This window comes from Centruroides sculpturatus, unplaced genomic scaffold (genome assembly GCF_000671375.1).
Source record: "Centruroides sculpturatus isolate CEXI.00-Female unplaced genomic scaffold, Cexi_2.0 scaffold42, whole genome shotgun sequence".
Classification (NCBI taxonomy): Eukaryota; Metazoa; Arthropoda; class Arachnida; order Scorpiones; family Buthidae; genus Centruroides; species Centruroides sculpturatus.
The window spans coordinates 651254-678384 of record NW_019384399.1 but is presented as its reverse complement, the minus strand read 5'-3'; the positions used below and the strand labels follow the sequence as shown (position 1 = coordinate 678384).

Sequence of the window (27131 nt, the reverse complement as noted above, 5' to 3'; positions counted from 1 at the left end):
ACAAACAATACAATTGAAGAAAGAGTAGCAGATCTGTAGTATACTGCACTTTCATTGTTGAAGTGAAAACCTTTACTATCAGATACTTGCAATTTAATTAAATTGAACTCATAACAATAAATCCAGTTTTACTGAGAGAATATTTTTGGAAAATTACTGCCAGCACTTTCAGGTTCAAATAAATCAGAAGTAACTTTTAGATAATGTTTAGATTGCTTTACTGATATTTCACTGACTTATTTAATATTAACCAACAGATCAATATAATGCTGGAAATGTTGATGAGTCATGATGTATCTAAACATTGGCACTTTATTCCAACATATTGATTAATCTTATTCTTGAGCTACAATTGTAGTCCAGATACTTTTTGAACAAAATATATATATAACAAATATAACTTATATACATAAATTGTTATTATATATTTTATATTTAAACTCTTTGTTAAGCTTCTTGTTTGAAAGCAATAATTCATCATCTCACCTGTGATTATAACGTCTAAATTTTTGTAAACCATATTTACTGTCTGAAAAATTCCCTTTAGAAACAGGTAAACTTTCTAAATTAACCATTAACTGATTAATTGATGAACGTAGTTCTTCAATATAAAGACTTTCCATTTCTTTTAATACAAACTTGGGCATTAGTTTGCGATTCTATAAATTTATAAATTTAGAAATAATTAAAGTTATTTAATAAACAGTTAAGTTTCAAATATTTTCTTACAGGTAATCAGTTCCTAAATAATTTTTTTAAATTACATACTTTTTCCATTTCATTAACTTTCTGAACACGTCCATCCAACTCTCTACGAATGGCTGCTGCTTGTTCATCTGCTGAGTCTAGCTGTATTATATAAAAATAATTTAAATATTTAAATACATTGTCATAATTATTAAAGTAATTAAGAAAAATCATAATTTACTGAATGAAAATGTAAATTCAGAGAACAACAACAGAAAAGGGCAAGTGATTTCATAAACATAACCAACATATACGTATCCCTTCTACAATACAGCATTCCTACAACACAGCTTGAGAATTTAAAACATCCTCATACAAAATGCCATAATCTTACATACAACATGGATTTTAGAGTATTGAAATTTTCAATGTTGTTTCATGCGTTTTTCCTAGTTTTCTTTAATGTGAACTGAATGTATAATTTTTCTTCCTCCTTGTTTTAGCTTTCCTACAAACCAAGTGTTGCTGTCATCAATGACAGTGTGTTAAATGAACCTGAAAGAATGTCACTGTGTATTGTTTTATAGATTAAATTAAAACTTACTACATAAAATGATCTCTCTGGTAAATACAATCAAATGCAAATATCAGATTTTAGGAAATAGTAGAGAATTATTATTGATTGCTTTAATAAACATATTTCTCTTAATTTTGAAAAAGAATTTACATTTGCTTACTTTTGGAACCTAACTCTATGTTTTGTATTAGTCCTTTGTTTCACATAGCATAGATTTGCAAAACAAGGCATTTTTTCAGATCCTAACTACAATGTTATACAGGGATATCTATGCTCCAAAAGTAATCTTGTCAATTATTTATCAGTTTACCACCTTGAAGATGATCTGAAAAAGGAAGTTTGCCAATTCCTGTAAAGTTGATTCCAGGAGTTAAAAATTTTGGGAAATTTGATAATTTCTACTCTCAGTAAAATCAAATCACTGTTTTGTTTTAATTTATAACTCAAAAGTTGATCATCTTGTCAAGTAAATACAGGAAGAATAGACATCAATTTAGGAGTCCCAAGAATTTAAAAATTTTTGCTAAATTCTGGGAGTTTTCTGGTGAGTCTGAGAGAGATGGCAACCTTATCTGAAAGTACCATTGAATAGATTATTTTGAATAAGTTTATTAATAGTAGTTAGACAGACAGACACTTATGAAAAATTCACATGTGAATTTGTCATAAATGTAACTTCTTACTAATTTAATAAACAAAAATGATAGTTTAGTTAATTTGAAAAATAAAAATGCTTTTACATATATAAATATATTCCAATTTCTACATGTAGAAGTAAAATTTTACAATTATGGATAAAATTAACAATTATATATAAGAGGAAGGAAATACTATAGGAAACAAATTTTTTTTTTTTTTTTTTTTTTGTGAATTTATTAACTTCAATGCTTTTTAAGTTACAGGCAAGTTATATACTAAAGATTTACTATTATTTAAAACTGTTTTTGTGTTATTTGTCCAGCATTTTATTACAGATATCATAATTCACTATAATCTATTTTTTTCCCTTTTTATAAATTATCTATAATGACAAAAAACTCATTTAAAGTGTATATAAATTTTTGAATATTAAAACACATTCATTCTAATTTTGATTCAAGTAGAATCCAAATGCATAAGCTTTGGTAATATGCCAAATATCATCAATAAGCTTCCAGATCATACTTTTGATTTATTCACCCATTTTTATATATATGAAATTATTGACTAACTTCTGAGAAATGCAATGTTGAATAGTAAAAATGCTCAAAAAAAAAACCTTAATAATTACATTAACTGCTTTAATTTCTAACATTTTTAACCTTATTTTATGAATCTTCAAGGGAAACGTACAAATTGAACAACAGTTGCATTCAAATAAAATGATAAATTTTGAACATTCCAGAATAAACAATTTAAAATGTTAGTACTGGATCTTATAAGTTACAAAAATAAAATTTTCATAACTTATACAGAACCACTTCCAAAAGGTCTGTAAAATGTTCAGAAAGTATCTAGTAATGTGCATTTATTTTCTAAAAATATACTTATTGACTCACAATAAGTTTCACTATAGAATATAACTTGTTTTCAATACAATTGGTTTTGTACAAGTTGCTTCACAGTGTACATTTGTTCTCTAATACTGATTCATGTTTATACTTATGTATGCATTTATAATGCATCAAATACTTCACTTCAATAAGACTGAAGTGAAGTGTTTTTGAAGTACTGTACATTAGTTAAGTGTTGATCAGATATAGATAGCCCAATGCATTATTTAATGCATAAATATGTCCATATAAAAATTTTATTTTTATCTAGTTTATTTTCTGCTTACTGTCTTATCATTTTCTTAAACAGACAAAACACCTAAACCAGCATACCTCAAATTAAGACTTTTACTAACATTTTTGTCTGTTTTTAATAGACATCTTCAGGTATATATAACACAGAACAAAATGGACAAGCTTTTACAAACAAATTACAAATTCAGTTTAAAATTATTTCTTGATCAAATTATCAATTATAGGAGGGTGTCCTGATATAGGCCCACTTAGGCCTATATCCAGGACACCCTCCAAAAATTTCTGAGATTTTTGACTGCTCAGATTTGATTCCAGGTCTCCATAGAAGTAAGTTGATGCCTTACCTACTTCAGTGATCTGGCTGTCTATCATCATCATCATAATAATAATCATCAAGGGAGAAAAATGTTCTCAAGTATGTAGATTTTCTTTTTTTCAATAAGACCAAACTAAAAATAATAACCTTGTCTTTTTGTCAAGTTGGTGTATTTTTCACATTGCATTTGTAGTTTGTGATGCTGAAAGTTGGCAACTATAATCCTAGACCAATCTTTTCTTTCACATTAAAATGAATTTTTAAGAAAAAAGTTATTACATTTTCACAAAGTTGTAACAATTTAGTTATTATGCAAAATTCTGACCTTAAAAGTAGCTATTTTAGTAAATAATAACAGGTCATAATAATTTCTTAAGATATGGTTGGGGCATGGATTATATAATCTTATAGATTATATGTTATTTTACCTATATTGTATATATATATACAATCTAATAGATTATTTATACATAATGTTTCATTTTAAGCACCTTAAGATGAAACATTGCAAACCTTTATTTAAAATTTGAATAAAAACTACTGCTAAGAATACATAAGAGTTTACTTTAATAAAATAAATTATAAAAATGTAATTCAATTATTTATTACTAAAACAAAAAAAAAAATTTGTAAATATGACTTAAAAACAGTTGAGTAAAACTGATTATCAAAATGACAAATGTCTGAAATTTTAGAAAATGATAAATAATATACATAAAGTCCTCTTTGGAAACCTGAATTGCACTAACTACAGGCTAGCCAGTAACCTATCCAGTCATTTTTGAGATCCTTAAAGTTCAACATGATAATCCAACATATAAGCAGGAGTTTACAGCAAGTCAAGGATAATTCAAATGCTTCAAATGGTGTTATAGTTTTCATAATGTAAAAGTCAGTGATGAAACTGCAAGTATTAAGTTAGTAATAAGTTAAAGCCTTTTTTTCCAATTACTACTCTGAGAATTCTTAAGCTTTCAAAAATGTCAGAAAATATAAGCTTCCTGTGCATTATTGGCATAATAAAGTTTAGATAACACGTACAAATATCTAAACTACTATCAACATACTTTTTGTTACACAACCAATTTGCCTTGCCTTCTTGAGTCTTAAAAAATTGTGGTCTCATCCATGGCATTGTTGTGACAGGCCTCCTAAGCATTTCAAGGGTCTCTGTGGCAGACTTCTGAAGTTTTATGCAAAATTTAATATCTGCTCTTTGTTCAATTTTCAAATTAATTCTCAAATTGCAGAATGACATATTATTACAAAATCATGTGTAGCTGGCATTTTAGTTTGAAAATCTCAATTCCAGACTGACATTCAAATGTCTAAGGTAAATGCTATCAAAATTGCAAGTTGTGTCCACTAACTGAAAAAGACTAAGAATCACTGCTAACAAACATATCTACAGCTGAATTAGTTTCAGAATTTTTAATTATGGAATATGGCGTTTAATGTTGTCAGTGAAGCAGTTTTTGGCCAAGAAAGACATCACACTATTTGAACACCCATCTTACTTACCAGATCAAGCTCTGTATGATTTGTATCTCTTCCCTAAAGTGAAGACTGAAGAGAACCTGTTTTGGCCCAGTTTCTGCAGTTAAGGAAAAAAAAAAAACAGAGAGAAGCTCTGTTCTGTATACCCAGACAGAAACTGACTTGAAACAGTTATCATTAATGGAAGATCTAAATGCAGCAATATGTGGCTACAGAAGGAGCATACATTGAAGAAACACAAGTAAAATGAAGTTTCCAAATAATGATTAGGTTACAGCATTAGTCCTGTTATTTTGTAGCCACACAACATACAACTTTGATTTATTCAAAATTTAAAATCACTGAGTTTAAAGATTTGAACCCACTTCTTGAGCTTCAACTTCATTCCTAAGAACAAAAAGAATGATTTTGCAACATTGCAATATAATCTCTTAACAAAAGCCATTCAAATTTATTCTATTTGATTGAATGAGTTTGAATTTGTTATTAATATAAAATAAATTAAAACATTTCTTAATTTCAATATTCCATTTAATAAATAAAACTTGTACATTAAATAATTAACGTTCCACAGACAAGTGTCTTACTTATATTACAATAATTATACATTACAAAGTTTTTCTTTATCAATTGTAAAATTTTCATATTTTTGTTTAAATTCACATTTTTATTTAATATATACAAATATTTTTAAAGTAAACAGGAAAATAAAAAGTTTACACACAAAATATAAAAATTAATGTAATTTCAATTTCAAAATCATCTATCAATGAACAACTTTATTTTTATAAGAAAGTAGTTGATAGATATTTTCTTATTTCAGTTAAAACATTTAATGTCAAGAGACAATGTTTCTTACATATTTTATGAGTTACAATTTTGATGTATGTTGTTTTATTTTTATTAATGAAGAATTTTTAATTCCTTGTTTACACCATTTCATCATTTACTGTCATACGTCAATACTAAAATTTGGTATTTCAAAAATGAAATGTGTTCATTAAATGAGAAAAATAATTTTCAATCTTGGTTCTGTATACTACATAATTGTCATGTATTAATGGATTACATCTGCAGCTTTGAATTACCTTTACTTCTAGCAAATATTAATGTGGAACTCTTGGAAAGGAATCAAGACAACTTATTCTTGTTAGAAAAAACAGCTGTGTACATCCAGTTATGAAATACATTTCTACATTTCTTTATTCAGTTCCCATAAGTTCAGTGCACATGTTTTTCAAGAAATTAATAGTCCATTTGTACACTATCATAAATCCTATTATTAAATATATATAATTTAGTTGCAAAATAAAAATAAGAATATAGTTTTTAAACTTAAAACAGTTAAATAATGCTCAAAACATGGATTTAATTTGTTTTATAAATCTCATTTTTAACTTGCATATGTGAAAAAAAATCAAATATTTATCCTTTACAACGCAAGTTTGTTCCAGCATTTAAAAATAAACAAATCTGAATATGTGTTACAAGATTTCTATTGAAATCTTAAAATAAAAAGTAAATATTAAAATAATTGATAAATAATAGCAACCATATATAATAAACTGTATTTAAATGGACTAATTTCCAATGTAGATTAATAATAATTTTGCATCTCAACAGATTCTTTGATAAAACAGTGAATAACTATTAACTGAAAGATCAGGAATTTCTTCTAGGCCGTAATTACAAAGTCATTATAACAGGAATACTTGAGTAGCTTTTCCACCTAGAAACAAGAACAATTATATAATTAAAATTTAAATATGTGTGTTAATTTTTTATAATTGAGTGGCTTGATGGAAAAAAATTATCCCACAAAACAACAAAAAACGAGTTATTAATAAATTTGGATTTATACATCTTCTAAAAAACTTTTAAACCCATGGTTATCCATTAAAATTAATAAAATGTTGCATAGTAGAATACTGGTCAATTTAAATAAAAATCCTCCTTTTTCTTGAAAACTTCCTAATATGGGATACACTGTTTATCCACCAAGTCTCTCAATTGTTACTGTAAATATTTATTTAATTAATATATACTTTTTATATCACTTACCATTTTATATTTTTATCAAATTCAATTTCTACGCATAACAAAAACACTATTTGATGTGAAATCAAATTTTGCAGCAAGGAATAAGGATGGCACTTGATTATTATGATATAAGGAAAAATTAATAGATTAAACAGTAAAAGCACACATTACATGATGATAAAAACAGTTAACTGGAAAGAATAAAATGTTAGAAAAGGATTATAAAAGTATAATTTTTATATTGTTCAATTGCATGTCATTTCATAGATTAAAGCTGAACATTAAAAACATACTCAAGATATTAAGATATTTAATACATTTAACAAAGCACCATCACCTTTTAAAATAGTTTGAAATAAAGAGTTAATATTTATAAACTGATAATTGTTTCATTACAGTAAATATTGCCTAAAATAGTATATTTTTTACTTGAATCTTTTTATATCAATATCACAGATATAAGTAAAATTTATAAAGTTAAATAATAAACTACAGGTTGAGATTCCTTTATCCAAATGCTTGGGATCAGATTTTGGAATATTTGTATATTTGTACCTATAAAACAGCTTTAGGATAACTGATTTGATTCTTTTTACTTTATTCTTCTGATCCTTATTTAGGGATTTTTATTAATTTTCAATAAAACAACAAAATTTCATGTCTGTGTGAATATGTTTTTTTTTAGTGTATCTACTCTAGATGTACGAAAATATTTTTAAAAGATATTCATATAAAGGTATTATTTGATCTCTTCAAAGAATATATATTTGTTTAAATTTTGAATATGTGTTCTGGTAAACAATGTTAAAAACAAATTGAACTATACTCAAACTCAGAATATGAAAAAGTCATGCCTATTGTGTGTGTCTGTGTATGTATATATAAATAAAAAAACATTTCTCATGAAGTTTATCAGCTGGGTGACAAAAAAAATCATCCAGGCAGGGTGCCCAGCAAAAAGCACCTGAGAAAAACACTAGAATATTCCCAGCTCAGTACTTTGTGGAATTGTCCATTTGTGGCACATTATGTCGGCACTCAAAAAATTTTCAGATTTTGAAGGGTTTTAGATAAAGGATTCTCAACCTGTATCATTATTAATATTAGAATTTTACTGATCTAATATGATCAGTAAAATCATATTATTCTTCATACTTTCTACAAGTACACTATATAATATACAGTACTTATACAAAATATTTTGTAATTTTTAAAAACAAATACTACTAAATATTGTCTTAACCAAAATATGATTTATAATATTTGAAATCAGTTTCTAGAGAAAAATGTTTACACTGTGGTTAGTTAGCAGAGTTAATTTTATTCAATAATATTAAGATAAATTAAAATGAGAGTATAAATCTAATCTACTTTAATGTTTTAAAAGTATTCTTTCCTCAAAATTGTTGTATATTATAATAAAAGCCAGATTATATCAGGCTATTATTAATAATTAAATGCTAAGTAATTTGGCACTAGAGATAGGCATTAGGTACCATCTCAGGCTAAATTTAATAATTATAATTAAATTAATAGTATTATTAATAGTAAGATAGCTTGATATAATTCAGCAATCTTTTGGCTTTAATATATAATTATTGGATTTTATATGGTAAAATATCTTCCAACTATCAACAACATTCTGTGTTCCACTGAAAAAATATTTATTTTTGTATCAGTATCAAAATACTAGTATTTAATTGAAATAATACTGGTATTTCAGTGGTGCAAAAATTATCTGGTATATCGGTAGTACAAGTCATATATTATTATTTAAAGTTAATTATTTCATTGCCAAGCCTAGCACAGGATTTTTAGAAGGATAGGATTTTAGAAACAAACATTCATTTTCATAATGTACAGTACATTATTATTTTATCACTTTAAGTATACCAGGTGTATAAGCTTATCTGCTGTTTTTTAGTCAGAAAAACACATTTTTTTCTTAGAAAGCAAAAACAAATTTATTCAAAGTACTTTCCCTCACTAGCGACACATTTTTTTCATCTCTCGGGCAATATGTGGATACCATGCCAAAAAACTTCCTTCTCTTTTGAGGCAAACCACTCATCAAGCCATTTTCGGACATCTTTGTAAGAATTGAAGCGCCGCTCAGCGAGTGAGTGGCCCATCGATGAAAACAGGTGATAGTCAGAAGGGGCCAGGTCTGGTGAATAAGCAGGATGTGTTAGCACCTCCCAGTTGAGTGTCTCCAAGTAGTTTTGGACCAATGTTGACACGTGTGATGGTACATTGTCTTGGAGGAAAATCAGCTTGTCGTGTCTTTGCTGATAATCCGGCCTTTTTTCATGCAGAGCTTGATGCAATTTGATCAGTTGTTGGTGGTAGTGGTGGGCATTGACAGTTTCACCAGGTTTCAACAGCTCATAGTAGACAATACCCTGCTGATCTCACCAAATGCACAGCATTGTCTTCTGTCCAAAGTGATTTGGTCTTGAGGAAGATGTTGATGGTTTGCCTGGATCAACCCACGATTTCTTGCGTTTAGGATTCTCGAAATATATCCATTTCTCATCACCAGTTACAATCCGATGCAGAAACAACTTTCTTTTTTGTCTGGCGAGCAAGATTTTGCATGTGTTTTGGCGTCGCTCCATCTGCCTATCATTCAATTCATGCAGCACCCATTTTCCGATCTTCTGAATCTTTCCCATGGCACAGACGCATAGAAATGGCTGGTTGAGTAACACCCAATTGTTCAGCAAGCATTGGGTATCGTCCTCATCCAAAAGAGCATGCAGTTGATGGTCCTCAACCTACCTGGGCCAATTTTCACACTTTCTTGTAGCTCAGGTCAAAATTTTCATCTTTGAACTGATGAAACCAATCTCTGCACGTGGTTTCCGATAAAGCACTGTTGCCATAGGCCTCCACAAGAATTTGATATGCTTCGGCAGCCGATTTCTTCAAATTGAAGCAGAAAAGCAAAGCTTGCTGCATATGCTCTTTTTCTGGCACAAAAGTAGACATCATTACCAAAGAAAAAATATATGTTGTTGTATGAAATTGCTGATGATGTGCACTGATTAATGTTGACAGATGTCAAAATCATAAAAAAAAAATATGGTGTCGTCATGATAGCTTAATATGCTCAATTACGCCACCTATTAGCAAACAGCGGATTTAAGCTTATACACCTGGTATAGTTTAACATACCATAGACTAAGAAGAAACTGAATGCATTCAAATAAAGTCATATACAACATACTGTTTTAATAATGAAACAAATTTTCTATTTAAATTGTCAAATGGAAAAAGTTAAACCCCCAAAACTCATGTATCCATGTCATTGCTATTAATTTTAGAAAGTAATAGAACAAATTCTTCCTTCAAAATGTTGTAAAAAATGTCCCATCTTTATATATGGCATTTACAAGTTTATATATGAACTTATATTCATATAGTATTTGATAAAATTTTTATAACATCATAATCTAAATATACAACAATTTATAATAAATGTTATTCAAATGTATTAAAAAAAAATTGCAACAAAAGCAATTTATAAATAATAAACTAAACAAAATGTAGAAGGTTATAAAATTTAATATATGGAATAACAAATTATCATAATTATATAAAGTTTAATATATTAAAGTTAATAATTACCTGTAATGCATTGTATAATAACTGATGTTCAAATTTTTTCACTCCAAGAATATTTTGAAACATATCATACAGTTGTTCTTTACTTAATATAAGTTCTGATGCAATATTTTGTTGAATTCTACTTTGAGGTTTCCGTGAATCCTCATCACCTCGAAAAATAGCATCAAACTTCGTCATCCAAGAAGTTAAGACAGTTTCTTTACTTAAGCCATCAATTTCAGGTAGACTTCTAACTCTCTTTTCAATATTATTTCTAAATACTTCACGAAAATCATGTGCAGAACATGCTCCACTTTGTACCATTCTCATTACTCTATCACTTTTAAGAAACACTTCAGTGTAATTTTGAACTGCATTTTGGAATGCTTCATCTGCAGCTATTTGTGTTTCTCCTTTTAAAAAAGATTGAAAACGACCTAAAATTGTTTCAAGTTGTTGTTTTGTTACTTTAGTTTGTCTACGAGTCATATCTGTTGGCTGTTTAGCATTAAAAGGATATGCAATACATCTTAAAACAAATACATATAACTGAAGACGTTTTTTTCTTTCTTCTTCCTCTTTTTCAATTGTTTTTTCTGGATCTTCTTTTTCCTTTTCTTTCTCACTTACAAGTGATGGGCTTGGACTAGAAGGGCGTTGACTGTTGGTCCATTGCTGTGATCCACTACCAACACTTAAAGTATCTCCAGCACTTGAAGGAGAAAGGTTTCTTGAAACACTACTGCTTTGAGGCAACTCCAAATTAGTTGAAGCTGGTGGAAGTTGTGTTGCCTCTGAACTTTCATCTTCAACAGTTTCATTATCACTTTCTTCTTCTGATGACGATGGCTCTAACATGACTTTAAAGTGAACTGTATAATAATTTCAAAATACACTTTTTAATTTCAGATTAATATGAACAGCTAGTGGATATTTTATAATAGAACTTTTCTTTTTCATTTTAGATTATATTCTTATAACATTTTCATTAAATTTTATATTTTTTATAGCTATATTGTTGATAGCCCTCAACTCCGGGAAAAGATTTTGGTAGATTAACCTGCATAAATAAAATAATATAAATTAATTATATTATTAGAATAAATATAATTAATACTAATTTTTATGTTACATTTTAAAGAATTGTAATGCTTACAAAGACATTTATATTCATTTCTTAACTTTTTTACTAAGTTAGAATAAAATGTTAAATTGAATTTAAAAATTTACAAAAAAATAAGAACAGATGCAAAATGAGTTTAAAATAAATAAATATGTTATATTGCTATTTATTTATCAATAGCATAACATATTAATATTAATAGTACTATTCACATAGATTATATTATATAAAATTCAGAATCTACAAATATATATTTAAAGATACGGTGAAACTTCGTTACCAACACTCAGTCCTTTGGGCTGAGAATTTGCCTTAGGAAGTAGTTGTCAGCCCATCAGTCTGAGTTACAAATTCTCCATCTTTTTGAGATAACTGATATCTTTATTGCATTGTCTTTATTGATTTTATGATCAATATTAAAAATCCAAAGTTTGCTTGTATGGCAGTGTTTAGAAACTGTCCACTCTGATACATTAACATTTTCTTTCAGATCAACATTGCTATTCGATACAAGAATTTCAATGGAAGTTTTAAATTTCTGATTAAGTCATAAAAAATTCTCTCTCAGAAATTGCTGCTTACAAAATTTTGTTTTAAAATGTGGTAGATATACAAGAACTTCCACTCTTTGGTACAAGAAAGCAGATTTTACTTCTTATAANTTAAAATTTAAATATGTGTGTTAATTTTTTATAATTGAGTGGCTTGATGGAAAAAAATTATCCCACAAAACAACAAAAAACGAGTTATTAATAAATTTGGATTTATACATCTTCTAAAAAACTTTTAAACCCATGGTTATCCATTAAAATTAATAAAATGTTGCATAGTAGAATACTGGTCAATTTAAATAAAAATCCTCCTTTTTCTTGAAAACTTCCTAATATGGGATACACTGTTTATCCACCAAGTCTCTCAATTGTTACTGTAAATATTTATTTAATTAATATATACTTTTTATATCACTTACCATTTTATATTTTTATCAAATTCAATTTCTACGCATAACAAAAACACTATTTGATGTGAAATCAAATTTTGCAGCAAGGAATAAGGATGGCACTTGATTATTATGATATAAGGAAAAATTAATAGATTAAACAGTAAAAGCACACATTACATGATGATAAAAACAGTTAACTGGAAAGAATAAAATGTTAGAAAAGGATTATAAAAGTATAATTTTTATATTGTTCAATTGCATGTCATTTCATAGATTAAAGCTGAACATTAAAAACATACTCAAGATATTAAGATATTTAATACATTTAACAAAGCACCATCACCTTTTAAAATAGTTTGAAATAAAGAGTTAATATTTATAAACTGATAATTGTTTCATTACAGTAAATATTGCCTAAAATAGTATATTTTTTACTTGAATCTTTTTATATCAATATCACAGATATAAGTAAAATTTATAAAGTTAAATAATAAACTACAGGTTGAGATTCCTTTATCCAAATGCTTGGGATCAGATTTTGGAATATTTGTATATTTGTACCTATAAAACAGCTTTAGGATAACTGATTTGATTCTTTTTACTTTATTCTTCTGATCCTTATTTAGGGATTTTTATTAATTTTCAATAAAACAACAAAATTTCATGTCTGTGTGAATATGTTTTTTTTTAGTGTATCTACTCTAGATGTACGAAAATATTTTTAAAAGATATTCATATAAAGGTATTATTTGATCTCTTCAAAGAATATATATTTGTTTAAATTTTGAATATGTGTTCTGGTAAACAATGTTAAAAACAAATTGAACTATACTCAAACTCAGAATATGAAAAAGTCATGCCTATTGTGTGTGTCTGTGTATGTATATATAAATAAAAAAACATTTCTCATGAAGTTTATCAGCTGGGTGACAAAAAAAATCATCCAGGCAGGGTGCCCAGCAAAAAGCACCTGAGAAAAACACTAGAATATTCCCAGCTCAGTACTTTGTGGAATTGTCCATTTGTGGCACATTATGTCGGCACTCAAAAAATTTTCAGATTTTGAAGGGTTTTAGATAAAGGATTCTCAACCTGTATCATTATTAATATTAGAATTTTACTGATCTAATATGATCAGTAAAATCATATTATTCTTCATACTTTCTACAAGTACACTATATAATATACAGTACTTATACAAAATATTTTGTAATTTTTAAAAACAAATACTACTAAATATTGTCTTAACCAAAATATGATTTATAATATTTGAAATCAGTTTCTAGAGAAAAATGTTTACACTGTGGTTAGTTAGCAGAGTTAATTTTATTCAATAATATTAAGATAAATTAAAATGAGAGTATAAATCTAATCTACTTTAATGTTTTAAAAGTATTCTTTCCTCAAAATTGTTGTATATTATAATAAAAGCCAGATTATATCAGGCTATTATTAATAATTAAATGCTAAGTAATTTGGCACTAGAGATAGGCATTAGGTACCATCTCAGGCTAAATTTAATAATTATAATTAAATTAATAGTATTATTAATAGTAAGATAGCTTGATATAATTCAGCAATCTTTTGGCTTTAATATATAATTATTGGATTTTATATGGTAAAATATCTTCCAACTATCAACAACATTCTGTGTTCCACTGAAAAAATATTTATTTTTGTATCAGTATCAAAATACTAGTATTTAATTGAAATAATACTGGTATTTCAGTGGTGCAAAAATTATCTGGTATATCGGTAGTACAAGTCATATATTATTATTTAAAGTTAATTATTTCATTGCCAAGCCTAGCACAGGATTTTTAGAAGGATAGGATTTTAGAAACAAACATTCATTTTCATAATGTACAGTACATTATTATTTTATCACTTTAAGTATACCAGGTGTATAAGCTTATCTGCTGTTTTTTAGTCAGAAAAACACATTTTTTTCTTAGAAAGCAAAAACAAATTTATTCAAAGTACTTTCCCTCACTAGCGACACATTTTTTTCATCTCTCGGGCAATATGTGGATACCATGCCAAAAAACTTCCTTCTCTTTTGAGGCAAACCACTCATCAAGCCATTTTCGGACATCTTTGTAAGAATTGAAGTGCCGCTCAGCGAGTGAGTGGCCCATCGATGAAAACAGGTGATAGTCAGAAGGGGCCAGGTCTGGTGAATAAGCAGGATGTGTTAGCACCTCCCAGTTGAGTGTCTCCAAGTAGTTTTGGACCAATGTTGACACGTGTGATGGTACATTGTCTTGGAGGAAAATCAGCTTGTCGTGTCTTTGCTGATAATCCGGCCTTTTTTCATGCAGAGCTTGATGCAATTTGATCAGTTGTTGGTGGTAGTGGTGGGCATTGACAGTTTCACCAGGTTTCAACAGCTCATAGTAGACAATACCCTGCTGATCTCACCAAATGCACAGCATTGTCTTCTGTCCAAAGTGATTTGGTCTTGAGGAAGATGTTGATGGTTTGCCTGGATCAACCCACGATTTCTTGCGTTTAGGATTCTCGAAATATATCCATTTCTCATCACCAGTTACAATCCGATGCAGAAACAACTTTCTTTTTTGTCTGGCGAGCAAGATTTCGCATGTGTTTTGGCGTCGCTCCATCTGCCTATCATTCAATTCATGCAGCACCCATTTTCCGATCTTCTGAATCTTTCCCATGGCACAGACGCATAGAAATGGCTGGTTGAGTAACACCCAATTGTTCAGCAAGCATTGGGTATCGTCCTCATCCAAAAGAGCATGCAGTTGATGGTCCTCAACCTACCTGGGCCAATTTTCACACTTTCTTGTAGCTCAGGTCAAAATTTTCATCTTTGAACTGATGAAACCAATCTCTGCACGTGGTTTCCGATAAAGCACTGTTGCCATAGGCCTCCACAAGAATTTGATATGCTTCGGCAGCCGATTTCTTCAAATTGAAGCAGAAAAGCAAAGCTTGCTGCATATGCTCTTTTTCTGGCACAAAAGTAGACATCATTACCAAAGAAAAAATATATGTTGTTGTATGAAATTGCTGATGATGTGCACTGATTAATGTTGACAGATGTCAAAATCATAAAAAAAAAATATGGTGTCGTCATGATAGCTTAATATGCTCAATTACGCCACCTATTAGCAAACAGCGGATTTAAGCTTATACACCTGGTATAGTTTAACATACCATAGACTAAGAAGAAACTGAATGCATTCAAATAAAGTCATATACAACATACTGTTTTAATAATGAAACAAATTTTCTATTTAAATTGTCAAATGGAAAAAGTTAAACCCCCAAAACTCATGTATCCATGTCATTGCTATTAATTTTAGAAAGTAATAGAACAAATTCTTCCTTCAAAATGTTGTAAAAAATGTCCCATCTTTATATATGGCATTTACAAGTTTATATATGAACTTATATTCATATAGTATTTGATAAAATTTTTATAACATCATAATCTAAATATACAACAATTTATAATAAATGTTATTCAAATGTATTAAAAAAAATTTGCAACAAAAGCAATTTATAAATAATAAACTAAACAAAATGTAGAAGGTTATAAAATTTAATATATGGAATAACAAATTATCATAATTATATAAAGTTTAATATATTAAAGTTAATAATTACCTGTAATGCATTGTATAATAACTGATGTTCAAATTTTTTCACTCCAAGAATATTTTGAAACATATCATACAGTTGTTCTTTACTTAATATAAGTTCTGATGCAATATTTTGTTGAATTCTACTTTGAGGTTTCCGTGAATCCTCATCACCTCGAAAAATAGCATCAAACTTCGTCATCCAAGAAGTTAAGACAGTTTCTTTACTTAAGCCATCAATTTCAGGTAGACTTCTAACTCTCTTTTCAATATTATTTCTAAATACTTCACGAAAATCATGTGCAGAACATGCTCCACTTTGTACCATTCTCATTACTCTATCACTTTTAAGAAACACTTCAGTGTAATTTTGAACTGCATTTTGGAATGCTTCATCTGCAGCTATTTGTGTTTCTCCTTTTAAAAAAGATTGAAAACGACCTAAAATTGTTTCAAGTTGTTGTTTTGTTACTTTAGTTTGTCTACGAGTCATATCTGTTGGCTGTTTAGCATTAAAAGGATATGCAATACATCTTAAAACAAATACATATAACTGAAGACGTTTTTTTCTTTCTTCTTCCTCTTTTTCAATTGTTTTTTCTGGATCTTCTTTTTCCTTTTCTTTCTCACTTACAAGTGATGGGCTTGGACTAGAAGGGCGTTGACTGTTGGTCCATTGCTGTGATCCACTACCAACACTTAAAGTATCTCCAGCACTTGAAGGAGAAAGGTTTCTTGAAACACTACTGCTTTGAGGCAACTCCAAATTAGTTGAAGCTGGTGGAAGTTGTGTTGCCTCTGAACTTTCATCTTCAACAGTTTCATTATCACTTTCTTCTTCTGATGACGATGGCTCTAACATGACTTTAAAGTGAACTGTATAATAATTTCAAAATACACTTTTTAATTTCAGATTAATATGAACAGCTAGTGGATATTTTATAATAGAACTTTTCTTTTTCATTTTAGATTATATTCTTATAACATTTTCATTAAATTTTATATTNTATAAACTCAGCCATGTTCTTTACAAAAATGATATTGTACAAAACTATTTCATAATAGATATTTCTATTTATTAAAAATAACATATATGTTAAATAAAATTTTAGCTAATGTATTTCCCCTATTCCAGTTATTATTCCTTATTATTATTAATTCCTTTAAGGGTTCTAACCCTTAAAGGAATTAATAAATTCAATTTGGTTCAATTCAATAGTTTGATAGGCTGCAAGAAAATGACTTTTATCACAGCTGCTATGATTCAATGTCTTAAATACAAAAATGAAAAATATTAATGCAATTCTTAATTTCATAAAACTCGTTATAGAAAAAATTTTTAGTCTAAAATATATTTAAACTAATTTTTATTGCCAATAATTAAAACATTAATTTTGTAAATAAAATCATAAAATTAATTTTATGATATTTATATTATAATTAACTTATAAAATTATGTAGATGGCAGTAGCAAAAATATTTATAAATATAATATGACTTTGTCAAATATGCAAGACAAAATTGTTGGAATTAAATGTGATTACTAAGGTCTGGATACTTATGTAATACATGCTTTTTCCTGTCTCACCACATATCCAACTGACAGTTGGATATATGGTGAGATTTCTATGCACTACAAATCTTCTCAAAAACGAAGTTTTTAATTTACATGTAAGCTATACAACACATTTAGACACTTTGAAAAAAGGCAAAAATATATAAAATATGTGCTAAATACCTTTGGATCTCAGTATTTGTCACCTCTGTAAGATGTTATTAATGATGTCACTTTGACTTTGGTTCAACAAACTAGGTGTTTGTTTGTTGAATCAAAGCTACCATCGTCAGGTGAATATTTAATACAACAGTTTTCAAATTCTGAGCTTTCGAACAATTTATGAAATTATATGAAGCACGTGGATAGAATACCAATATGAATTGTAATAGAATAAGAATTCAAAAATTTTTTGAACAGCAAATGAGACATAATATCCCCAAATATGTGTAGAGAGTGATAATGATGTTCTAGAAATGTAGATTAGATTGCTTGAATAAAGATGTCCATATTTGTAGGATTTCAAGAGTTGTTTTGCACAGTGTTAAAGCCGATATGTAGAGGTTCTCCCAAATAAATAATTCTTTCCGATTGTTGCACCATTTGAGTAATTTTGTTTGGGTGTAGAGCAGCTGATAATCTTGATCAAGCACTTTTTTTTGCCAATTCTGTTGACAGTATACTGTTTCTGATATTCTAGGATGTGAGAAATTAACATTCTGGCTGTGGCCCCATGTAGCTGGTCTCTTCTCCTGACATATCACGTTTTAGTGGAATTTGATAGAACCCAGATTTTTCATTCAATTTAAAAATATCTCTGTCATTGCATAACAATCTTCTTAGTGTTGGTTGTGTAGTTAACGGTAAAATAAAACCATTCATTCTAAAAAGATGTACTATTTTTAGAGAGATGGGGCCTAAAAACGGTATCAGAGGATGTGCTATTTTTAGATCTTCTATGTTAGTAATAAAAGACTGTGAAAATAGTTTGTTTTTAACACAATTTTGGAGAAAGTGGAATTTAGATCTAGAATATCCAGCTTTTTGCATAGCTCTGCTAACGAGTTGCAATTCTTCTTCCACTAGTGCTTGGTTGGAAGGGAGGAGGTAAGCCCTCCGCATGAGGGAAGTTATGGCAGAGTTCATATAGTTTAAAGGTCGGAAGGCTGTTGAAGGGATAATTTGCAGTGCATTGTTGTTTCTATGATGTACAGAAAATAGGAGCTCAGAAGATGTATGGATTTCTAGATTTAAGAAAGAGATTCTGGCATTTTGTTCTTCCTCTACTGTAAAGTTGATAGAAGGATAAACAGAGGCCAACGCTTGAATAAATTGTTCTAAATCTTTAGTAGAGCCTTCCCATGGAAGCAGTATGTCATCAACATAATGTAAATACATAATTGAGTATTAAATGGTCAAAGGGGCATTGAAAATTCGATGTTTCACATAATGATCTCTACCAACATAGGTAATAGTGGGGAACCCATAGGTATTCCCCATGTCTGTTTATATATCATGGCATTAAGTCCTAAGTCTCCTAAGGAACGTTTCCCGGATAGGGATCTCTTTCCCTGCCCCGCCTAATTGACACCACAGGGTTGAGAGACTATGTCTTTCCTTTGTCTTCGACTGAGGGGTTTCTGCCGCTTTACAAACGACAAAGCCTGGCCCTGCGAGAACTTTCACAGTCGCTAGGCCTAGCTCTCTAACGTGACATAGCTTTTAGAGTTGTGCAGCATGTGCTACACTTTATTCCACTGACTAATTAATTGTTCGTTTAATAGATATCGGACAGCAGGGTCCCCTTCCCTACAAGAAAGAGGGGGCCCAACCCAGTGCGTCCACTAGGCACATAGATCATAAGTCTATGATCATTTCCATCAATTCCTTTAGTTTCTTTAAGTTTCCTTTACTAGATGCTAGCGTTCAAAGTACTTGTTCAGGCGGCCGAGACCAGTTGACTTGGTTGGCCCCTCGGCGGAAATCCTCAGTAAGAGGACAGTCAAGTACGTAGTGTCTTGCGTCTCCGCAAGAACTCCCACAGGAGCAGCTACCATCTCCCTGCCCAAAACGAGACTGGAAGTGGGGAAACTTCCCGTGGCCAGTCAGTATCTGAGTTGTGAGCCTATTGCAGCACACCGAAGTGAGGCCAACTACAGGCACGAAGGCGTAGGTTGACCTACCTACTGTACTTTGATTCCAGCGCTCTTGCCAGATGGTCATCGATCGTTTTCGCAAGGTACCTTTGATATAAACAGCCGAGGGTTCCACCGTCCTCGTTATAAAAGGACCGCTAGCTCCCGCCTTTGCTAGCTGATCAGCACGCTCGTTACCCAGGATCCCGGTGTGGCCTCGGACCCAACACAGGGTAACTTGTCACTTGTGCCTCACCCTCAGCACCTTGCATCTGATCTCATGTACCAGCGAATCGCGATGGTACCCGTCGTTCAAAGCCTGTAGCAACGACTGGCTATCAGAGTAAACCGTGACCGGCTCTGGACCCGGATGTAATAGGATCCACTGGGACACCCCCACCAAGGCCACCAGTTCTGCCTGGAACACGGACGCCTTCTCATTCAATCTGACTGACTGTTCGTACACTTGCACTCCATTACAGAAAACGCAGAATGCGGCACCTACTAAGCTGCCGTCTTTTGAGCCATCGGTGTATATTTCAACACCCGTACCAGTCGGTTCACCGACTTCCCAGCCGAGTCCAATTTGTTGGGCCGGATGGACTTTGAAGACCTCTACCCTATGCCTAAGTCTGACTGGGTACTTCTGATTACAATGCGTTGCCTCTAATCCTTCTACTGTGGTTCTGTAGAAGGCCACCTCTTGGCTGACTACCAAGGCAGCAGGAGCAGCCCGGCCAAGACCAGGGCTGCGTCCGTAGACACAGATCTGTAAGCTCTCGTGATCCGCAGGGCAGCGGGCCTTTGGATCGTGAACAGCGTCCTGCTCATTTTGACATTGGCAGTGTCGTTCCACCAAACTCCACAGGCATAGCAGACGACTCGCTCCACACACCTCTTGTAGATGGTGCGGAGCGCTTCTCCACCTAAGCCATAGTCCTGTCTCGCTAGTCTTGATAGTGCTGCTATCATGAGGTTCGTCTTCTCGCAGACGTTCCTCAGATGGGGCGTCCAGCATAGTGTCTGATCGATGGTAACACCGAAGTACTTAATCTCGCTCACTTTCTGATGGGGTTTCCCCGGATCCGGTATATTGGTCGGCGGGCCAACACTCCAGTCCGGGCCACCGTCAGGGCCTCCAATTTCTCGGGGCTGAAAGAGAGCTTGTGCAGCTCTCCCCAGCGAACGAGTTGTTCTATTGCTTCATTGCCGCGACTCTCCATGTCGCTACGGCTGTAGCCTGCAATACTAACAACAGATCGTCAGCATATGCCTGCAGCTGGACATCGTCCAGAAGGACTAGTTGCAGCGCCGTGTCCGCTAAAATGTTTCATAGCAAAGGCCCGATACAGGATCTTTGGGGACAGCCCCTCTCCAGTATCTTCGTATGTCTTGCACTCGGCGTCTCGTAGATTACCTCGCGGTCGCTCAGGAAACTCCTGGTAAGCGATACAAGGGTGGTCGGCAGGTTCGCCTTCCTCAGTTCACCCACAATGGATAGCCACCAGACATTGTCAAATGCCCCCGCGACGTCCATCGAAACGAGCGATGTGTGGAGGCCCTGCTGGCGGTTCTGGCGAACCAGAGAAACCGCATGATGTAGCGCCTGGCAGGTAGACAAGTCCGGCCGGAACCCATATTGGTGTGGGTGTAACAGCCCTTTCCGCTTTAAGTGGTAATGTATTCTGTCACTAAGGATTCTATCAAGAACCTCCCTAGGACTGGCAAGAGACTGATCAGTCTATAAGACTTCGGTTCATCCTTCGGGCGCCTCTCCTTATGAATAAACACAAGTCGCGCCCGTTTCCACAATACTGGGAAGTGACCCAGTTGCAGACACTTCTGATACAGCTCACGAAGCAGGCCAGGACGTTCATGTTGTAGAACTTGTACCATTTCGGCCGTGATCCCATCAACGCCAGGTGCCTTCCTCTTCCTTAGCATGTCCACAACGTGGACTACCTCAGATTTGGACACTGGCACGGGTAACTCGGCCTCAAGAACGGGCAACTCCGCGTCACTTCGAAGCCGCCAATGTTCTTCGGTATCATCGGACTGCTCATCGCACGAAAAGTGCGAGCGGAGCAGCACCTGTATCAATTCCTCCTGTGTGGAGGTTAGGGTGCCATTAGGTCTTTTCATGGCCCCCAAGACCGTACTATGCTTGAGTTTGCCCACTGCTAGCTTGTAGGGTAGACAGAACGGGTTATTGTCACTAACTTCCTTACAGAATCCGAGCCATGAGGTCTTTTTCGCATCGTTTAATTTGCACTTGTACTCAGCATTGGCCCTCTGGAACTCCAGTTTCCTGGTAGCCCGAAGGTCATTGTCCCTGCATCGTTGAAAGCGTCGGCAGAGCGCCCTCACACGCTTCCAAAAGACACTCAGTTCCTGGGTCCACCAGGTAACTGACCGGTGTTTGTGGAGCTGCCACTGCACGAGTGTGCAGTCTCCTGCTCCTCTGATCGCATTGGTTAAATTTGCCACCACATCCACCAGATCCTCGACACTCTCAACCTTAGAGACTTGAATGGCGATATCGGCTGTCTTTTCTTTGAGGCATTTGCTAAAACGATCGCGGTTTCCGGCGGTCAGCATGTAGCGGTAGCTCGGCCAGGCAATCGAGCCGTTCGACACCTTGAAAGAGATGAAACAATGCTCACTACAGCTTTCCGCATCGATCGTTTCCCACTGAGAGGTCAGTCTCAACATAGCTCCACTAACGATAGTCAGATCAATCCAGCTTTCCCCATTGGCGTTGGAGAAGGTAGCAATCCCGAACGGATCGTTCAGAATATGCATACCCCACCCCTCCACCGTCTCCTTCATCATGTTCCCATTCAGATCGTCCACGGGAGAACCCCACAGTGAGTGCTTGGCGTTAAAGTCACCAGCCAAGACAACTCGACCGCGGAGCGGGACAACCCTTTCGAGCATCATGGCATTAAATTGAAAGTAATTGTTTTCAGTTATGAGAAAGAGAAATTCACATAAATGAATTACATGTGATGTTGGGTAGCCTGAGTCGAGCAGCAGAGTATTTGCAAGCATGACGGCATCGCAATATAGTACAGAGATAAAAGAAAATAAAGTCAACCTTGTACAAGTGGTATGAATTGGCGAGGAGGTCTTTTAGTTTAGTTAAGATGATTGCTTTAGCATCCACAGAGGCTGTGGTCACATAGATGGAAGGGGGTAATAAAGCTGTAATTTGTTTTGATATTGCAGCTTTTAAGTGGTATGTGGGCTGGGTGCATTTGTTGACTAAAGGTCTTAATGGCCAGGCAGACTTATAGATTTTGGCCTCAAAAAATAATTTAGGGCAAGCAACATTGGTGGATTGAGAGGACCTACTAAGAAAGCTACAATTCCTGGTAGAGCTATAATCTTATGTGTTTTTCTTAATATTGTATTGGTTGGGTCTTGAAAATGTACTCTGTGTTCCATAAATTTAACAACATATCCCNATTTAAAAATATATAAAATATGTGCTAAATACTTTTGGATCTCAGTATTTGTCACCTCTGTAAGATGCCATTAATGATGTAACTTTGACTTTGGTTCAACAAACTAGGTGTTTGTTTGTTGAACCAAAGCTACCATCGTCAGGTGAATATTGAATACAACAGTTTTCAAATTCTGAGCTTTTGAACAATTTATGAAATTATATGAAGCGCGTGGATAGAATACCAATATGAATTTGTAATAGAATAAGAATTCAAAAATTTTTTGAACAGCAAATGAGTGACGTAATATCCCCAAATATGTGTAGAGAGTGATAATGATGTTCTAGAAATGTAGATTAGATTGCTTGAATTAAGATGTCTATATTTGTAGGATTTCAAGAATTGTTTTGCACAGTGTTAAAGCTGATATGTAGATGTTCTCCTAAATAAATAATTCTTTCCGATTATTGCACCATTTGAGTAACTTTGTTTGGGCCTAGAGCAGCTGATAATCTTGATCAAGTACTTTTTTTGCCAATTATGTTGACGGTCTACTGTTTCTGATATTTTAAGATGTGAGAAATTAACATTCTGGCTGTGGCCCCATGTAGTTGGTCCCTTCTCCTGACATATCACGTTTTAGTGGAATTTGATAGACCCCAGATTTTTCATTCAATTTAAAAATATCTCTGTCATTGCATAACAGTCTTCTTAGTGTTGGTTGTGTGGTTAACGGTAAAATAAAACCATTCATTCTAAAAAGATGTACTATTTTTAGAGAGATGGGGCCTAAAAATGGTATCGGAGGATGTGCTATTTTTAGATCTTCTATGTTAGTAATAAAAGACTGTACTGTGGAAATAGTTTATTTTTAACACAATTTTGGAGAAAGTGGAATTTAGATCTAGAATATCCAGCTTTTTGCATAGCTCTGCTAATGAGTTGCACTTCCACTTCCACTTGCAACTTGGTTGGAAGGGAGGAGGTAAGCCCTCTGCATGAGGGAAGTTATGGCAGAGTTCATGTAGTTTAAAGGTCAGAAGGCTGTTGCAGGGATAATTTGCAGTGCATTGTTGTTTCTATGATGTACAGAAAATAGGAGCTCAGAAGATGTATGAATTTCTAGATTTAAGAAAGAGATTCTGGCATTTTGTTCTTCCTCTACTGTCAAGTTGATAGAAGGATAAACAGAGACCAACACTTGAATAAATTGTTCTAAATCTTCAGTAAAGCCTTCCCACGGAAGCAGTATGTCATCAACATAATGTAAATACATAATTGGGTATTGGATGGTCAAGGGGGCACTGAAAATTCGATGTTCCACATAATGAGCTCTACCAACATAGGTGATAGTGGGGAACCCATAGGTATTCCCCATGTCTGTTTATATATCATGGCATTAAATTGAAAATAATTGTTTTCAGTTATGAGAACGAGAAATTCACATAAATGAATTACATGTGATGTTGGGTAGCCCGAGTCGAGCAGCAGAGTATTTGCAAGCATGACAGCATCGCAATATGGTACAGAGAGATAAAAGGAAATAACGTCAACCTTGTACAAGTGGTATGAATTGGCGAGGAGGTCTTTTAGTTTAGTTAAGATGATTGCTTTAGCATCCACAGAGGCTGTGTTCACATAGATGGAAGGGGGTAATAAAGCTGTAATTTGTTTTGATATTGCAGCTTCTAAGTGGTATGTGGGCTGGGTGCATTTGTTGACTAAAGGTCTTAATGGCCAGGCAGACTTATAGATTTTAACCTCAAAAAATAATATAGGGCAAGCAACATTCATTGGTGGATTGGGAGGACCTACTAAGGAAGCTACAATTCCTGGTAGAGCTATAATCTTATATGTTTTTCTTAATATTGTATTGGTTGGGTCTTGAAAATGTACTCTGTGTTCCATAAATTTAACAACATATCCCTTTAATCCCTGACACAGCATACCATCTGCAGCACTACATCAATGCAACTATAGCCCCTTTAATTAGAAGGGCCTTTCTGTTGTCTTCCACACAAACCGCTATCAATATTGAACTTACTGCCATTCACTCAGCAGTGAATGCAATGGGTTATACTAATTCCAAATATAAGTATATCTTGAACAAGGTTAAAAGATCTCTTTTCCCACCACCACTTTACACATCCAAAAGGAATGCACAATAGTCTATCTCTCATTACCATTCTGTGGCTGCATCATTGCCTGCATTTTTAGACAACACGCTATTACTGCTAGTCACTCTGCAACCAAATCTTAGGAAGCTGCTATGCAATGACAGGGATTCTGCTTCCATACTAGAGAAGTCTGGGATATACTTACTCTCATCCCATTGAAAAACACAACATCTGGCATTTGCACACACTACATAGGAGCAACAACCAGAATGTTATCTTACTGCATCTCCAAACACTATCAGGGCAGGCAGGAGCTAGCAAGGATGGTGTTACAACATCAACACACCCCGCTGTGGGACAAAGTGGCAATGCTCAGGTATTGCAATCAAGGAGCCTGGTGTATGTTTGAGAGGCCCTCCTTGCCTGGTCCACATAGCATGCAACTCCTCCAAGCTTGAGTTGCATGCTATGTGGACCAGCTTGTATAAAAGATCATCTCTAGCTCTGTTCTCAGCACCTATTCAACACATTATGGCGCATGTGCATTGTCACCACAAGCATGTCAATTTAAATTCTTTATTTTTATTTGTTCTAAAGAACTAATGCTGTTAGTTTTAATTCAAAATCTTTGTTCGAAAATTTTTTTTTGAGATTGTATCTGCCTGAGGATGACGTTTTATAGCATGTCAAAAGTGTTTGCAAATTTAGTGGTATTTACACATAATTAATGCCTGTGTGATAACCTGTTCTTCTCTTGCTTAACCAAAGATTGGCATGACATCCAACCCTTGAATTCAATTAACTTACAAGTATAAGGTAATTATAACAGCCTAAAACCAGCCTGATCACAGACAAAGCAATCTACAACACACAAAATACAGACATTAAAAAAAAATTACTCTAATTTGCCTACAAAATAGAGCATCTGTGGAGAATGGATAAGAAATGAGCAATTATTTATTGATATAATAACAATGCTGGACTGCAATTTTTAAACATATTTTTAATTTATTTAATTTAAAACATATGCACTCCACCTCAAATTAGTAGTGGCTTGCCCCTGTACATCATACTTTTCCTTTAATGATAGAGTCATGCTGATCATCTATCTAACACCTTTCAGGGAAAATTTTTGAATTAAAATAACAATTTTCATCAAAAGTTCATACATAGTTAATCAGGGCCAAATACCCCTAAGGTTTCCATATCTGGTCTCATCTTTCATCTAACTAACTCTGTTTTCAAGATTAGGGAAAAACAGACATACAGACGGACAACAGTGGAAATTTATAGGTCTACAATTTTTTCAAATTGCAGCCCAATCATTTCAAGTTCATACAATGTGTCAGGAAACATTAGGTTTAACTATGTCTAGTAGTATTTGTAAGCTGTTCATTTGTTTGATATTTATATACTGTAGTAGCAATTCATTAATATTATAGTTAAAAAGACATTTAACATTTTTCAATATTCTAAACAAAGAAGGATAGTACATTTTTAATAGATGTCATATAGTCTTTTACTTTTTTATCTTAATAATTTTTATCAGTGTTCTGTTTTAAATGTGCAAAAAATTGCAAATATTGTGATGAGGAGTTATAACAATCAGGGACAACTGACAAGTGCACCACCTCGGGGTCTGGGTGGTGCGATTGGCAAGTGCACCACCCAGACCCCGTACTATGCTT

The 27131-nt window shown here is 32.8% G+C and overlaps 2 protein-coding genes across 2 annotated transcripts in view; both read right to left on the bottom strand.

Annotated features, from left to right (window-relative positions):
* Positions 1-17189, bottom strand: part of LOC111618562 (calcium-dependent secretion activator 1-like) — a 120097-nt gene extending 102908 nt beyond the window's left edge. The window contains exons 1-4 of the mRNA XM_023360122.1: positions 16207-17189; positions 10535-11398; positions 769-849; positions 487-659 (exon numbers count right to left, since the gene is read on the bottom strand). Coding sequence (XP_023215890.1) covers positions 487-659; positions 769-849; positions 10535-11398; positions 16207-17052 — 1964 coding nt within the window. The 5' untranslated portion in view covers positions 17053-17189. The remainder of the gene's footprint in view (positions 1-486; positions 660-768; positions 850-10534; positions 11399-16206) is intronic.
* Positions 17190-18456: 1267 nt separating this feature from the next.
* Positions 18457-19143, bottom strand: LOC111618561. The gene has a single exon (XM_023360121.1). The coding sequence runs from the start codon at positions 19141-19143 to the stop codon at positions 18457-18459; it is 687 nt and encodes a 228-aa protein (XP_023215889.1).
* Between the last annotated feature and the right edge of the window lie 7988 nt (positions 19144-27131).